This window comes from Scyliorhinus torazame, chromosome 30 (assembly GCF_047496885.1).
Source record: "Scyliorhinus torazame isolate Kashiwa2021f chromosome 30, sScyTor2.1, whole genome shotgun sequence".
NCBI classification, from domain to species: Eukaryota; Metazoa; Chordata; class Chondrichthyes; order Carcharhiniformes; family Scyliorhinidae; genus Scyliorhinus; species Scyliorhinus torazame.
Window position 1 is genome coordinate 784,797 of NC_092736.1, and position 16,128 is coordinate 800,924.

Below are 16,128 nucleotides of genomic sequence, written 5' to 3' on the forward strand. Positions count from 1 at the left end.
AGGACTTCGGGGCGGACCCCATATCTGGTTCCAAGTGATTGGACTACGTTCCGATCACTTGGATCAATTTCTCCAATACTGGAGCCTTTCCCTGATCGCTGGGCGGTCCCTGAGTGTCCGTTGGCCTTCCTTTGTCTTGGCTCCTGCTGGCGCCGAGGAGTCTGGCTTGGCCTTATTCACCTTACATGTTTCAATTGTTCCCGGGGATCGCTCATTAGTATGCAGATGGCTGTTGGTTTCAGTGCTGTCTGGGTTTCTGTAAGTTCTAATACACAGGAAACTTTGCACCTGCTAGTTTTTCCTGGCTTGGCTGAATTTCCCTGCATTCTTTGCGGACCTCCATTTTAAGTCGGGAAGTGGCCAACCCAGGTGGCTACACGTCCTCCTTGTGATCCCTAACACGAAGCATGAAGGATCACATAACTGCATCGTCTTCACTTCCTGACCCAGTGAGCATCCTTCCATGGCCTCCACACTGACCATAACAATGTATGAAAATTTTTAACTAACAATTCTAAGTGGCGCTATGTCACAACAGGGGCATGCATTACAACATAAAAAAACGGTACCTCTAACTATCCTCAATAAAGTATCCTCACTCAAATAATCAAAAATAATCTGCAATGCTTTAAATGTACAAATAGCAGCAACACAAGTTTCTCTGGCTTTGCGGTCAAGCACAGAGGTTTACATTCTCTCAGTTGTCGTTATTCACAAAATTGACGCCAAACTAATGTCCTTTATTGTAGATCAAGGAGTTCGGGGGCCTGGTGAAAACCAAAAATAGGGGATCTCATCCTGTATACCGGGTGCGGGAGCGGTAGGCTCTCCTTCACCATTTCCTCATGTGGATAGTCTGCACGATGCTGCAGAATGTCGTCAATACTAAAAGGGATTCAATTACGTATGAAAGGGAGTACCACGTTATAAACCTATCACACCATGACGGTGCATTGTTACTTTTCACTGGGCTCTGGGTGCTATGGGGAAGTGAATCATTGACGGCCGGGAGGGGTTGGGGTCAGGGGGTTCGCGTTCGCACGGAACCGGATACAAATTACAATAACGACGAAAAACACGTATGACGTCTTCATTGTTCTCTTCCTTCTCTTTTTGTCTCTTCTCTCTTCCTGGAGCTTCTGAGGTTCCGGAGTTCTATAAATCAAGCATAGTTTCTGTTACTATCTTGTGTAATATCTTGAATGTTAGCATGTCTGTCTTTTAGTGCCAATTTCCCTTTATAATTGGTCAGCATGTGTGACTCCCTCTTTTTTTAAACCAAAAATTTCGACACGACATCTAAGAAAATACTGCCGTACTGCGAGCCGTCTCGCAGCCTGTATGATTTACCATTCTAGTGTTTGAGGATGTAAATAGCATAGGGAAGCAATCCTAAGGGTTGCTAAATCAAACAAAAGAATTTTGAACGTAATCGAGCCAAAATGGGGTGCGGATGGGGTGTGTAAGATTTGGATGGAATCCCCAGGTAGGACGGTGATCAATGCCATATGTGCTCTACCCGAGAGTAGCTGACCAGAGGGGGGTCCTCAGGCAGGGCCTGAGCAACCGGTAAGAACGGGTAAGAATCTGGTCGTCGTGGGGACTACCTTGTTGTCTGCTGATTTGTACCTCTAAACTGGTTTCTGTTGACAAACTAGTTCCTTTGAACTGTTGTCTGGGGACAAACATGTTCCATTAACAGCTAGTGGGCGTTAAAAGAGTGGTGGCGTGGAGCCATGAAAACTTTTAAATTCACAAACAACATTTAACATGTACATTAAACGAACAAACATACAAAAAACATGGTGCAGGTTCCATCAGAATACAGGACATCGTAAATCACATTTGGACTGGGGTGTAACTAGCATATGGAGGGAGTACAGCGTGACCGAAGAAGAGAGGAAGGAGGAGCGAAACAAAAATGAAGTGGCCTTGCTGAGGTAACGCTGCCATGAGAAGTGGTGGGTAAGCGCTCACAGTTTGCATGGGGCAGCTGCGACCTTGTAGCTGCTGTTGGTGGTGTTCTCTTTCATATCTGGGGGCGAGTCTAGCTGGTGGTGGGGGTCTCCTGCAATCTCGGGCGAAGTGTCCTGGCTGCCCACAGTTGTAACATGACCCCTTGGGCACATAAGGTGGAGCAGGCTCTCTGGTGCATTGTTCCCTTGGGTATGGTTCCCTGGGTGGGGGGGGTCGGGGCTGTTGGTGTCGTTGCTGGTTCGGGGGGCATTTGTGGGCTGATTCCATTGCTGTTTCGGGGGGCTTGACATTCTCGTGCGTAATGTCCTAACTGTCCACAATTGTAGCATTCCTGGGATTTAGGCTGCTGTGGGCTATTTCCCTCATTTACCCATGCAGGGTTCTGGTGCGTTTTAACTGCTTGAATATCTGCCTCTGCCTGCTTTTCTTTGGGTTTTCTAATCGTGGGTTTGTTTTGGACAGATTGCTCCCAGGAGCGAGAGAACCTTTTTAAAACCCATTTTTCGTTATGCTCTTCTTCTGAGGGGTCATAATTGGTACAAGCTTTTTGTCCTGCCTCTGTGGCATGGGAGATAAGGGTACGGGTCCATTTGGCCATGTTGTCTGGGGACAAATGGGCGCGGTCTACGTTTCCAAAAACGGCTGTAAAATGAATCCACAGGCGTCCGGCAAATGCTGTGGGGTGTTCAGTTTTCTTCTGCCTGCACTTATTCAGGCCTTCTACTGGGTCACCTCTGTTATAGCTGATCGCATCTAGTATCGCTGTGTGCATCTCTGCAAGGGTGCCTCCTCCTACATTCTGTGGGTCGGGATGGGCTGCTACAACCGAAGGGTCTAAGCTTAAAACTGTGAGCTTCACTTGCTCACGCTAATCCAGGCCGTACATGGTCGCCTGCTGCTTCACTCTAGCAAAGAAGTGGTGGGGGTCTGAGGTGGGGAGGAACCTCACCTTTTCACACGCGTCCTGTAATTGGGTCACGGTTAAGAGGGTGGTGTACAGGAATTCCGCGTCTCCTTCTGATGTGACTGTGCGGTGGGTAGTCACTGGATTTATGGGTGCCTGATCTATCTGCTCTGTGGCGTGTTGGGGTGCTTTTCTCTTTTGGGGCTTTCCTTGCGCACATGTTCCCTGAACATATCTCTGCGCGGTTTTGTTTAGCTCTTGCCAATCAGGGCCGTCTTCTTCATCTAATTGGGATCCAAAGGTGCTCTGAAACCCATTTTGCACTGAAAGCAAAGACTGCAGTTCCACAATCTGCTTCCGGTACTTAGCGTGATCTAATGAGCTTTGTCTGTGCTCCGTGGTGGCAGTATGGAGTGCTCTTAACGCTGCGTTTAGATCGCTGCACTGCCTTTGCAATGCCTCTACCTGTTTCTCTGTCTCTTCTCTTACCAGGACTGCACGTTGCATGTCCTGATGGGCCTTATCGTACTGGGTTTGGAAGCTGCTCAGGTGCGCAAGACAAGACTGGTGTGCCCACTTGGCATCATCCACCTCTCTGTCCTTTGCTGCCAACTTCCTTCTTAATTCTATAATCTCTCTCCCAATCTCACTAACATCGACCTTGCTCATTTGATGTCTCTCTTCTATCTCTTTGCGGAGCGTCCGAACGACCTCTTCTGTGCCTCGCAATTGTGCGAGACAGGACACGATTGCCATCAGCTTGCGAGCTTTTCCCAAGCTCTTCTTGTGGATCTCTGACAGGTTCTCCCACCAAGTATGTCCTATACTCCCGGGTCCTGTTTCCTCATTATCACAGAATTCACTCCAAAGGGGCCATCCTTTCCCTTTGAAATTTTTTCTGATCTCTTCTTCCCAAACGACACTGTCCTACTCTACTGCTGGTCGCTGCGACCTCAAATTCCTGGGGGTTCATAAGGCGTTTCATTGCCATTTTTCTATCAGAATGCTCTTTTAAAATCTGGAACGAGGGGTACTAAGGCGATGCTGTAATCACGGCTACGGCGTTCGCTATTTTCCGGAATACAAACTCCCGACAGTTTTTCGCAATAAAAAATCTATCAGTTTTACCTTCTAGCCCTGTTAGTTACGCATGCATTAACATGCTTCCGAATTATGAGGATTGATCAGAACTGTTTGAACACTTGTGGTTTATGTTCCCAATTGGATTCTCAATTCAAATTTTGGGTTCTCCCGGAGTGGTTAGGCCACTTCTAAATCGGGTCCCGTCAGGATGTCGCCAGTAAATGTTGCTAACTTTGGTTGGCTCTTAATTCGTTGCTCGTTGTGTCTTTACTTAATTTGCTCTGTTTCTATAACCTTTGCTCTAGAGTCGCCAGGTATCTTTATGATACCGCCACGAGGTTCAAGTTCAAGTATTGATCAATAACTCGACACACCAATTAGTAAGATTCAAATCAAAACACATTTATTATACACAATCACTACTCATGCATAAAACTCTACTTACTAGACTATCTCTAACACTAAAAGGCCTATACTTAGCTTCGGAACTGGCCCACCAGGTATGGGGAACAAATGGCCTTTCGTTCGATTCTGAGTTCAGGATTCAAAAGCTGGTATAGACAGGTAGCTAGGAGCGCCTATCCCGTAGCGTGCGTTGACTGGAGACTTACTTGGTGACCCTGCCAAGAAGGATGAATTGAACTTGGGGACTCTACTTTAATGTCCCCAGGGGCTTTGTGCCATTCGGGGCAGACCCCGTACCTGGTTCCAAGTGATTGGACTGCGTTCCGATCACTTGGATCGATTTCTCCAATATTCCCTGATCGCTGGGCGGTCCCTGAGTGTCCGTTGGCCTTCCTTTGTCTTGGCTCCTGTTGGGGCCGAGGAGTCTGGCTTGGCCTTATTCACCTTAAGTGTTTCAATTGTTCCCGGGGATCGCTCATTAATATGCAGATGGCTGTTGGTTTCAGTGCTGTCTGGGTTTCTGTAAGTTCTAATACACAGGAAACTTTGCACCTGCTAGTTTTTCCTGGCTTGACTGAATTTCCCTGCATTCTTTGCGGATCTCCATTTTAAGTCGGGACGTGGCCAACCCAGGTGGCAACAGCTATGAGACCTGCAGAGCAAACCCCAGACAACATGCAGCCCTGCAACCAAGGAGACCCCCACCATGATTCAGAAACACCGACCTGGCCAGGCTGTTGTCAGCTTGGGGAGTGTAACCAGGAGGAGCCCACCCAGTGCCGCAAGGAGCTCAGCGACCACCATCGGGCCACACGGGTCAGTTGGCATTGACCCCTAGCACTGGCCCAACCTGTCACCCCTGGCCGTCCCGCTCCCCTGACGACCCTGTGGTTGGCAGCCCCCCCATCCCGCTCAGGGTGCATCAACACCATGATGCAGACAATGCAGAGCCGCTGGTGCCCTGAGCCTGATTGTCCGATTTCCAAGAGGGTTACTCACCACCTCCGCAGCAGCCATTTCGCCGGCTGCACGCTTCTAAACGTGGCACTGTGTTTGATACTGCTGCCTCACAGAGCCAGGGACCCAGGTTAACACTGCTGCCTCACAGAGCCAGGGACCCAGGTTAACACTGCTGCCTCACAGAGCCAGGGACCCGGGTTAGCGCTGCTGTCTCACAGTGCCAGGGACCCGGGTTAGCACTGCTGTCTCACAGAACCAGGAACCCGGGTTAACACTGCTGTCTCACAGTTCCAGGAACCCGGGTTAACACTGCTGTCTCACAGTGCCAGTAACCCGGGTTAACACTGCTGTCTCACAGAGCCAGGAACCCAGGTTAACACTGCTGTCTCGCAGTGCCAGTGACCCGGGTTAACACTGCTGTCTCACAGAGCCAGGAACCCGGGTTAACACTGCTGTCTCGCAGTGCCAGTGACCCGGGTTAACACTGCTGCCTCACAGAGCCAGGGACCCGGGTTAACACTGCTGCCTCACAGAGCCAGGGACCCGGGTTAGCGCTGCTGTCTCACAGTGCCAGGGACCCGGGTTAGCACTGCTGTCTCACAGAGCCAGGAACCCGGGTTAACACTGCTGTCTCACAGTTCCAGGGACCCGGGGTAACACTGCTGTCTCACAGTGCCAGGAACCCGGGTTAACACTGCTGTCTCACAGTGCCAGGGACCCGGGTTAACACTGCTGTCTCACAGAGCCAGGAACCCGGGTTAACACTGCTGTCTCGCAGTGCCAGTGACCCGGGTTAACACTGCTGTGTCACAGTGCCAGGGACCCGGGTTTACACTGCAGTCTCACAGAGCCAGGGACCCGGGTTAACACTGCTGTCTCACAGTGCCAGGTACCAGGGTTAACACTGCTGCCTCACAGAGCCAGGGACCCGGGTTAACACTGCAGTCTCACAGTGCCAGCGACCCGGGTTAACACTGCTGCCTCACAGAGCCAGGGACCCGGGTTAACACTGCTGCCTCACAGAGCCAGGGACCTGGGTTAACACTGCTGTCTCACAGTTCCAGGGACCAGGGTTAACACTGCTGCCTCACAGAGCCAGGGACCCGGGTTAACACTGCTGCCTCACAGAGCCAGGGACCTGGGTTAGCACTGCTGCCTCACAGAGCCAGGGACCCGGGTTAACACTGCTGTCTCAGCGCCGGGGACGCGGGTTAGCATTGCTGCCTCACAGAGCCAGGGACCTGGGTTAGCACTGCTGCCTCACAGAGCCAGGGACCCGGGTTAACACTGCTGCCTCACAGAGCCAGGGACCTGGGTTAACACTGCTGTCTCACAGTTCCAGGGACCAGGGTTAACACTGCTGCCTCACAGAGCCAGGGACCCGGGTTAACACTGCTGCCTCACAGAGCCAGGGACCTGGGTTAGCACTGCTGCCTCACAGAGCCAGGGACCCGGGTTAACACTGCTGGCTCAGCGCCGGGGACGCGGGTTAGCATTGCTGCCTCACAGAGCCAGGGACCTGGGTTAGCACTGCTGCCTCACAGAGCCAGGGACCCGGGTTAACACTGCTGCCTCACAGAGCCAGGGTCCCGGGTTAACACTGCTGCCTCACAGAGCCAGGGACCCGGGTTAACACTGCTGTCTCACAGTGCCAGGGGCTCAGGTTAACACTGCTGTCTCACAGCGCCAGGGACCCGGGTTAACACTGCTGTCTCACAGTGCCAGGGACCCGGGTTAACACTGCTGCCTCACAGCGCCAGGGACCCGGGTTAACACTGCTGTCTCACAGTGCCAGGGACCCGGGGTAACACTGCTGTCTCACAATGCCAGGGACCCAGGTTAACACTGCTGTCTCACAGTGCCAGGGGCTCAGGTTAACACTGGTGCCTCACCGAGCCAGGGACACAGGTTAACACTGCTGCCTCACAGTGCCAGGGTCCTGGGTTAACACTGCAGTCTCACAGTGCCAGGGACCCGGGTTAACACTGCTGCCTCACAGAGCCAGGGACCCGGGTTAACACTGCTGTCTCACAGAGCCAGGTACCCGGGTTAACACTGCTGTCTCACAGTGCCAGGGACCCGGGTTAACACTGCAGTCTCACAGAGCCAGGGACCCGGGTTAACACTGCTGCCTCACAGAGCCAGGGACCCGGGTTAGCGCTGCTGTCTCACAGTGCCAGGGACCCGGGTTAGCACTGCTGTCTCACAGAGCCAGGAACCCGGGTTAACACTGCTGTCTCACAGTTCCAGGGACCCGGGGTAACACTGCTGTCTCACAGTGCCAGGAACCCGGGTTAACACTGCTGTCTCACAGTGCCAGGGACCCGGGTTAACACTGCTGTCTCACAGAGCCAGGAACCCGGGTTAACACTGCTGTCTCGCAGTGCCAGTGACCCGGGTTAACACTGCTGTGTCACAGTGCCAGGGACCCGGGTTTACACTGCAGTCTCACAGAGCCAGGGACCCGGGTTAACACTGCTGTCTCACAGTGCCAGGTACCAGGGTTAACACTGCTGCCTCACAGAGCCAGGGACCCGGGTTAACACTGCAGTCTCACAGTGCCAGCGACCCGGGTTAACACTGCTGCCTCACAGAGCCAGGGACCCGGGTTAACACTGCTGCCTCACAGAGCCAGGGACCTGGGTTAACACTGCTGTCTCACAGTTCCAGGGACCAGGGTTAACACTGCTGCCTCACAGAGCCAGGGACCCGGGTTAACACTGCTGCCTCACAGAGCCAGGGACCTGGGTTAGCACTGCTGCCTCACAGAGCCAGGGACCCGGGTTAACACTGCTGTCTCAGCGCCGGGGACCCGGGTTAGCATTGCTGCCTCACAGAGCCAGGGACCTGGGTTAGCACTGCTGCCTCACAGAGCCAGGGACCCGGGTTAACACTGCTGCCTCACAGAGCCAGGGTCCCGGGTTAACACTGCTGCCTCACAGAGCCAGGGACCCGGGTTAACACTGCTGTCTCACAGTGCCAGGGGCTCAGGTTAACACTGCTGTCTCACAGCGCCAGGGACCCGGGTTAACACTGCTGTCTCACAGTGCCAGGGACCCGGGTTAACACTGCTGCCTCACAGCGCCAGGGACCCGGGTTAACACTGCTGTCTCACAGTGCCAGGGACCCGGGGTAACACTGCTGTCTCACAATGCCAGGGACCCAGGTTAACACTGCTGTCTCACAGTGCCAGGGGCTCAGGTTAACACTGGTGCCTCACCGAGCCAGGGACACAGGTTAACACTGCTGCCTCACAGTGCCAGGGTCCTGGGTTAACACTGCAGTCTCACAGTGCCAGGGACCCGGGTTAACACTGCTGCCTCACAGAGCCAGGGACCCGGGTTAACACTGCTGTCTCACAGAGCCAGGTACCCGGGTTAACACTGCTGTCTCACAGTGCCAGGGACCCGGGTTAACACTGCAGTCTCACAGTGCCAGCGACCCGGGTTAACACTGCTGTCTCACAGTGCCAGGGACCCGGGTTAACACTGCTGTCTCACAATGCCAGGGACCCGGGTTAACACTGCTGTCTCTCGGTGCCAGGGACCCGGGTTAACACTGCTGTCTCACAGTGCCAGGGACCCGGGTTAACACTGCTGTCTCACAGTGCCAGGGACCCGGGTTAACACTGCTGTCTCACAGTGCCAGGGACCCGGGTTAACACTGCTGTCTCACAATGCCAGGGACCCGGGTTAACACTGCTGTCTCTCGGTGCCAGGGACCCGGGTTAACACTGCTGTCTCACAGTGCCAGGGACCCGGGTTAACACTACTGCCTCACAGTGCCAGGGACCCGGGTTAACACTGCTGTCTCACAGTGCCAGGGACCCGGGTTAACACTGCTGTCTCACAGTGCCAGGGACCCGGGTTAACACTGCTGTCTCACAGTGCCAGGGACCCGGGTTAACACTACTGCCTCACAATGCCAGGGACCCGGGTTAACACTGCTGTCTCTCGGTGCCAGGGACCCGGGTTAACACTGCTGTCTCACAGTGCCAGGGACCCGGGTTAACACTGCTGTCTCACAGTGCCAGGGACCCGGGTTAACACTGCTGCCTCACAGAGCCATCGTTTATATTTAAAAGGTGGTCATGGCTGTTATGCGGTTGCTCCGCGACCTCCCGACACCCGTCTGTGGGTCAGGACCTGCAGTTTGAAAACCCCTGAACTAAGCGCCCCCCCCCCAATCAATCCAGAGGCATTGCTGATGGAATTTCTCCAGAACTCTTATGTTTGAACATGTTGACCATTCCCCCGAGTTTGGCAGCAACCTCTCTCAAACGTCCATCAATGAGGAGATTCACCATTAGATCAGCTGTGATACTTCAACCTTCTACAAAGTACAGCAGCAAATGTTTAACAACCAAGATCTCCACAAACCAACAAATGTCCTGGTGTCATCATCCAACCTTCGTACTGACCGTGTGATCAGGTTTATTTTAGGTGACACCACATAGTCTTGTATCTCTTCACAGAAATCTCACAGCGACTTCCTCGTCCCTGCAGGTGTAACCTGACCTCACATGGCCCAAGCTGTGGATATAATCATGTTGTTTGTTCATTCCAGGTTTTATCCTTGGTTTTGAAGGAATGCCAGAGATAGTACTTGCTGAAAATAGATAACCTGCTGTTTGGACAAAACAATAATGAGTGTGTTCCTGTTTATTTCTTGAATTTCCAGGATTATTTTGTTCCGATAATGGGTACAGATTACATGCCAAGAAATGTAATTCTATATCCGGGAATGCACCATCATGTGAAAATAATGTGGGCCATTTAGCCCAAGTTTGATCCGCTGTCTCCCCTGTGGTGTACCCTGGTGTGTTGTTGGATGAATTTAAGGAGCATGTAGCTGTGATGTTGGGGATTCCACCTTAATTCCAGAGGCAAGGAGGGAGCAGCAGTCGCACAACATGAATTGGATCCTTAACATAGAAGCAAAACTGCAGGGCGACATGGCGGCACAGTGGCTAGCACTGCTGCCTCGCTGCACTGAGGTCCCAGGTTCAATCCCGGCTCTGGGTCAATCTCCGTGTAGAGTTTGCACATTCTCCCCGTGTCTGCGTGGGTTTCACCCCCACAACCCAAAGATGTGCAGGGTAGGTGGATTGGCCATGCTAAATTGGTGCTTAATTAGAAAAAATTAATTGGGTACACTAAAAAAAATTTTTTAATTTAGGGAAGGAAATGTGCCGTCGTTACCTGGTCTGGCTTCCATCTGACTCCAGACCCACAGCGATGTCGTTGCCTCTTAACTGCCCCCTTAAGGGCAATTAGGGATGGGCAATAAATCCTGGCACAGCCTGCGTCGCCAAGTCCCATGAATCAGTTAACAGTGAGGAGTAAATCAACTGGGTCCTGGTAACTAGCTGTGTAATAGAATTGGGTTGGCTGCAGATATGCTGCCTGCTGACGTTCTGAGCCTCACACATTGAGTTTGATCCTGCACGACGCTAATCTCAGGTTGCAAAGAAATTGAAAGATTACAATCTTCCTCGTCTTCCCCAGCTAGGGAGGGAAAATTCCTGATGTCTACCCAGTGACTCCAGCCGAGACGGTGACCCTGTCGGTGATCAGATGAGGGTAACAGTTGGACACGGCCACAATGCACTTCCATCATTGGTCAAGTAGCTTGAGAATACACCATGCCCAGTTTGAAATGAAATGAAATGAAAATCGCTTATTGTCACAAGTAGGCTTCAACTGAAGTTACTGTGAAAAGCCCTTAGTCGCCACATTCCGGCGCCTGTTCGGGGAGGCTGGTACGGGAATTGAACCGTGCTGCCGGCCTGCCTTGGTCTGCTTTCAGAGCCAGCGATTTAGCTACTGGAGGTTACTCAACCACAGGAGAGGGACGAGAATTGGTTCTGATTCAAATAGTTTGAAAGGATTTTTAAAAAGTTGAATACATGGTCATCCTCTGACAGCATTAAGGATTTGTGTGTTTAGTGAGAGATCGGTCATTGCTGATGCTCTGCACGACCCTGATCGTCTCCTGAATGAATGAGCAGGAGTGATATTAGGCTGCGTGCCTTATGTTGGGATGAAGTGTCTCCTGAACCATTCATTACTGTTGGGTGCAGGAGCTGCTTCGGCTGTTTATGGTGTCAGACCCAGTGTGGAGATAGAGGAGCACAACATTGACCTGCTCATAACTACTGGCATAACTACTGAGAGCTCTTGTGTGTTTTTCTGCAGGTTCTGCTCTCTGGGCTAATTGGTATTGTTTCCTGGAAAAGACCCATCTCACTCGTGGTAAGAGTCAATAACAACACCAGTGTGTACAAGGGCAGCAAGCAGGATGTACCTGATCATATCAGTGCCATTGTGTGTAAAGGGAATGTGCACAGTGATGTCACTCCAGACACGCTGCCTCCCCCCCCCCCCCAGCTGCCCGGTGCGACCCCCTCCCCCACACTGCTCTCATTCACTCGCATCCCTGCTAGCTTGGCGACCCCCGCCTGCAGAACCACACGAAGACCCCCACTCATATAACCTAAGCTACCCTTTACCCTGCTCACCCACCAAAACTAGTGCAATCCAGAAAGGACAAACCCCCAAAACCCCCGTCTTCTCGACGCCCCAATCTCCCAATCCCCCAGCAAGTGAAAAGCACAGGGCTCAGAACAATCCCAACATCGAGCATGGTGAAGAGCCAATTCCTGAAAACAACACCTCCAAACATTCAAATTGCAAAAGCATCAAAACTGTACATTCTCAACATTAATCCCCCCCCCCCCCCCCCCCCCCCCCCCCCCCCGCCCCCGGGGCTTTTCGGGATGTTGGATGGAAACTTGCCTGCCTCCCCAATGGATTCTGCTATCTACTTCGCTCAAATTCCTTGCTTTTAGAAATAGCCATTTATACAGTCTCATTGATCTCTGATGGACAATGTTTCTGATATGGCCATTCTCACCTCGCTTTCCCTCGACTCCAGCTAATCTTGTTCCTGGGCAAATCACATCTCATTATTCCTCTTGATGTCTGCTTGTCTTGTTACTTGTTATTTTATTTTTCATCTCAAATTCACTATTAATCTTGTTAACTTTGCACATTCCCAAGGGCAGCACGGTGGCACAGTGGTTAGCGCTGCTGCCTCAAGGCGCCGAGGTCCCAGGTTCGATCCTGGCCCTGGGTCACTGCCCGTGTGGAGTTTGCACATTCTCCCCGTGTTTGCGTGGGTTTCGCCCCCACAACCCAAAGATGTGCAGGGTAGGTGGATTGGCCGCATTAAATTCCCGTACCAGCCTCCCCGAACAGGCGCCAGAATGTGGCGACTAGGGGCTTTTCACAGTAACTTCATTTGAAGCCTACTTGTGACAATAAGCGATTTTCATTTTTCAAATTGCCCCTTAATTGGAAAAAATGAATTGGGCACTCTAAATTTAAAAAAGACTTTACACATTGCTGACAGTACTACATTGGAGCATCGACCCAAAATATGTATCGAGGTCCTGCAGCGGATGCACTTTTTTTTGATCTTGATAATAGGTTTATTTACAGATTGCACCATCACTATAATTTTTTTTCTCGTAAATTTAGAGTACCCAATTATTTTTTTTCAATGAAGGGGCAACTTATTGTGGCCAATCCACCTAGCCTGCACATCTTTGGGTTGTGGGGGTGAAACCCACGCGGACACGGGAATGTGCAAACTCCACACAGACAGTGACCCGGGGCCGGGATCAAACCCAGGTCCTCAGCGCCATGAGATAGCAGTGCTAACCGCTGTGCCAGTGTGCCGCCCAGAATGCACAATTACATGTGTCTGTTTCTTACGCCAGGATTTTAGCAGTCTCTCTTTATAAGTGCTCTAAGTACTTAAATTATTTTCATTTTTAAAAATGTTTTTATTAGAGTTGTTCCTTTTATACACAACAAAAAATAAAAAATAAACAAGTCTGTACAATTTACAAAAGCCACTGATTGGAGTAAGCCCCCAACTCCCAATTCCAGTTGCTCCCCCAACCCCCTGCCCTTTCCGTTGTTTTCTTTATTGGTTTTTCTGGATTCCCTTTTAAAGGTTGCACAGAATGTTGTTGAGCGGTTAGCTCAGTTGGCTGGACGGCTGGTTTGTGATGCGGAGCAATGCCAGGAACGTGGGTTCAATTCCCCTACCAGCTGTGGTGATCAATGAAGGCTCTGCCTTCTCAATGAGGTGTGGTGACCCTCGGGTTGAATCACCGCCAGTCCGCTCCCTCTCCATGTGGAGAGCAGCCAATGGTCCTCGGGGACTGTGATGATATTTGATTGAATTTTGTTGTGGGAATGAATATCAATGATAATTTGATGTGTGTGAGATGGAACTGGATGTGTTTGAAAAGATGAAAAATATGCTTTTTTAATTGTATCAGTAAATGGTGAGAGGACAAAAAACAGACTGCACAAGCTTAGCCAATAGAAGATATCTTTGAGAATACCCCCCCCCCCCGTCTCCACGGTGCGTATGTGTTACAACCCCCACGATGACCACGGGGAAACCATTGTTGATCTCCCTGTAGGACTCATCGAGTACAAACTTCCCAGATAGGGTGCCGAGGCCGACCAACATCGGGAACATTCTTTCTGAATCTACCCTGTTTAATCCTGTTAGAATTTTATAAGTTTCTATGAGATCCCTTCTCACTCTTCTAAACGCCAATGAAAATAATCCTAACAGATTTTGTCTCTCCTCATTTGACAGTCCCGCCATCCCAGGAATCAGTCTGGTAAACATTCGCTGCTCTCCCTCCATAGCAAGAACATCCTTCCTCAGATAAGGACACCAAAACTGCCCACAATACTCCAGGTGCGGCCTCACCAATGCCCTATACAATTGCAGTAAAACATCCCTATTCCGATACTCAAATCCTCTCGCTATGAAGGCCACCATACCATTTGCCTTCTTTCCTGCCTGCTGTACCTGCGCACGTACTCTCAGCGACTGACGCACGAGGACACCAAGGTCTCGCTAAGTATCTGGAGAACCAGTTTTTTAAAGATTTAGAGGCCCATTCGCTGCAGAGACAATTGAGGCCATGGATTGACCAATTAGATCATTGAGTGTGGAGAACTGCAGGATGGATGCTCAGTTCTCTCAGAGATTGGAATCGTGGGAATCCGGTTGCAACTGTCGCTTTCCAAATGGATGCGCATTTCTCCGGGTTCAAACATACAAATTAGGATCAGGAGGAGGCCCCTCGAGCCTGCTCCACCATTTAATAAGGTCAGGACTGATCTGATTGTAACCTCACGCCCACATTCCTGCCCACCTCTGATAACGTTCCCCTGCTTAGCAAGAACTATCTACATTTACCTTATAAATAGTCAATGTAAAAAAAAAAAAAATACATGACAGTTTAATGTTTTTTACCCACAGATTACTTTCTTCATGCTGCTTTCAGCGGTTTGTGTGATGTTGAACCTGGCTGGATCCATCCTTTCCTGTCAGAACGCTCAGATGGTGACCTCCCTGGGGGAATGTCAGCTGGTACGTCAGAGCACGTGATGGTGCAGCGTGAACCCGGTTCGAACCCAGTATAAATCTAGTGTGAACCCAGTGTGAACCTGATGTAACCCAATGTGAACCCGGTGTGAACCCAATGTGAACCCGGTGTGAATCCCGTGTGGACCCGGCGTGAACCCGTGTGGACCTGGCGTGAACCCCGCGTGAACGCAGCGAGAACCTGGTGTGAACCCGGTGTGAACGCAGCGAGAACCTGGTGTGGACTCAGTGTGAACCCAGTCTGAACCCAGTCTGAACCCCGTGTGAACCCGATGTGGACCCGATGTCGACCCAGTGTGAACCCCATGTGGACCCGGCGTGAATCCGTGTGGACCCGGCGTGAACCCCGTGTGAACGCAGCGAGAACCCGGTGTGAATCCAGTCTGGAGCCGGTGTGGACCCAGCGTGAACCCGGTGTAAACATAGCGAGAACCCGGTGTGAACGCAGGGAGAACCCAGTGTGAATCCAGTCTGAACCCCGTGTGGACCCGGTATGAACCCAGTCAACCCGGTGTGAATCCCGTGTGAACACCATGTGGATCCGGTGTGGACCCGGTGTGGACCCGGCGTGAATCCCGTGTGGACCCGGTGTGGACCCGGCGTGAATCCCGTGTGGATCCGGTGTGGACCCGGCGTGAATCCCGTGTGGACCCGGTGTGGACCCGGCGTGAATCCCGTGTGGACCCGGCGTGAATCCCGTGTGGACCCGGCGTGAATCCCGTGTGGACCCGGTGTGGACCCGGCGTGAATCCCGTGTGGACCCGGCGTGAATCCCGTGTGGACCCGGTGTGGACTCAGTGTGAATCCCGTGTGGACCCGGTGTGAATCCAGTCTGAACCCCGTGTGGACCCGGCGTGAATCCCGTGTGGACCCGGCATGAATCCCGTGTGAACTCTCTGTGGATCCAGTGTGAGTCCCGTGTGAACTCTCTGTGGATCCGGTGTGAGTCCCGTGTGGACCCGGCGTGAACCCCGTGTGGACCCAGCGTGAATCCCGTGTGAACGCAGCGAGAACCCGGTGTGGACCCCGTGTGAACGCAGCGAGAACCCGGTGTGGACCCTGTGTGAACCCGGTGCCCATTTTATATTTGCATGTGACATTCGGGGGGGGGGGGGGGAGTAAGGTTAATAAGCGTTTAATCTTGTTAAGTTGTCAGGATGGTACTAGGTGATCAGGCATTGGGCAAACTTTAATACGTCACCGAGATGACTCCTTTACTCTGAAACTCAATACAAATTACAGCCAAGGCAGCACGGTGGCACAGTGGTTAGCACTGCTGCCTCATGGCGCCGAGGTCCCAGGTTTGATCCCGGCTC

At 51.8% G+C, this 16,128-nt stretch overlaps 1 protein-coding gene across 2 annotated transcripts in view; it reads left to right on the plus strand.

The window, feature by feature from the left end:
- fam189a1 (family with sequence similarity 189 member A1) overlaps positions 1 to 16,128 on the plus strand; it is a 78,110-nt gene that overhangs the window by 21,710 nt on the left and 40,272 nt on the right. For both annotated transcript variants that reach the window (XR_011938492.1, XM_072492628.1), the window contains exons 2-3: positions 11,527 to 11,583; positions 14,687 to 14,797. Coding sequence is in view for 1 of the 2 variants with exons in the window: in XM_072492628.1 (XP_072348729.1) it covers positions 11,527 to 11,583; positions 14,687 to 14,797 (168 nt within the window). In the remaining variant the exon portion in view is untranslated. The remainder of the gene's footprint in view (positions 1 to 11,526; positions 11,584 to 14,686; positions 14,798 to 16,128) is intronic.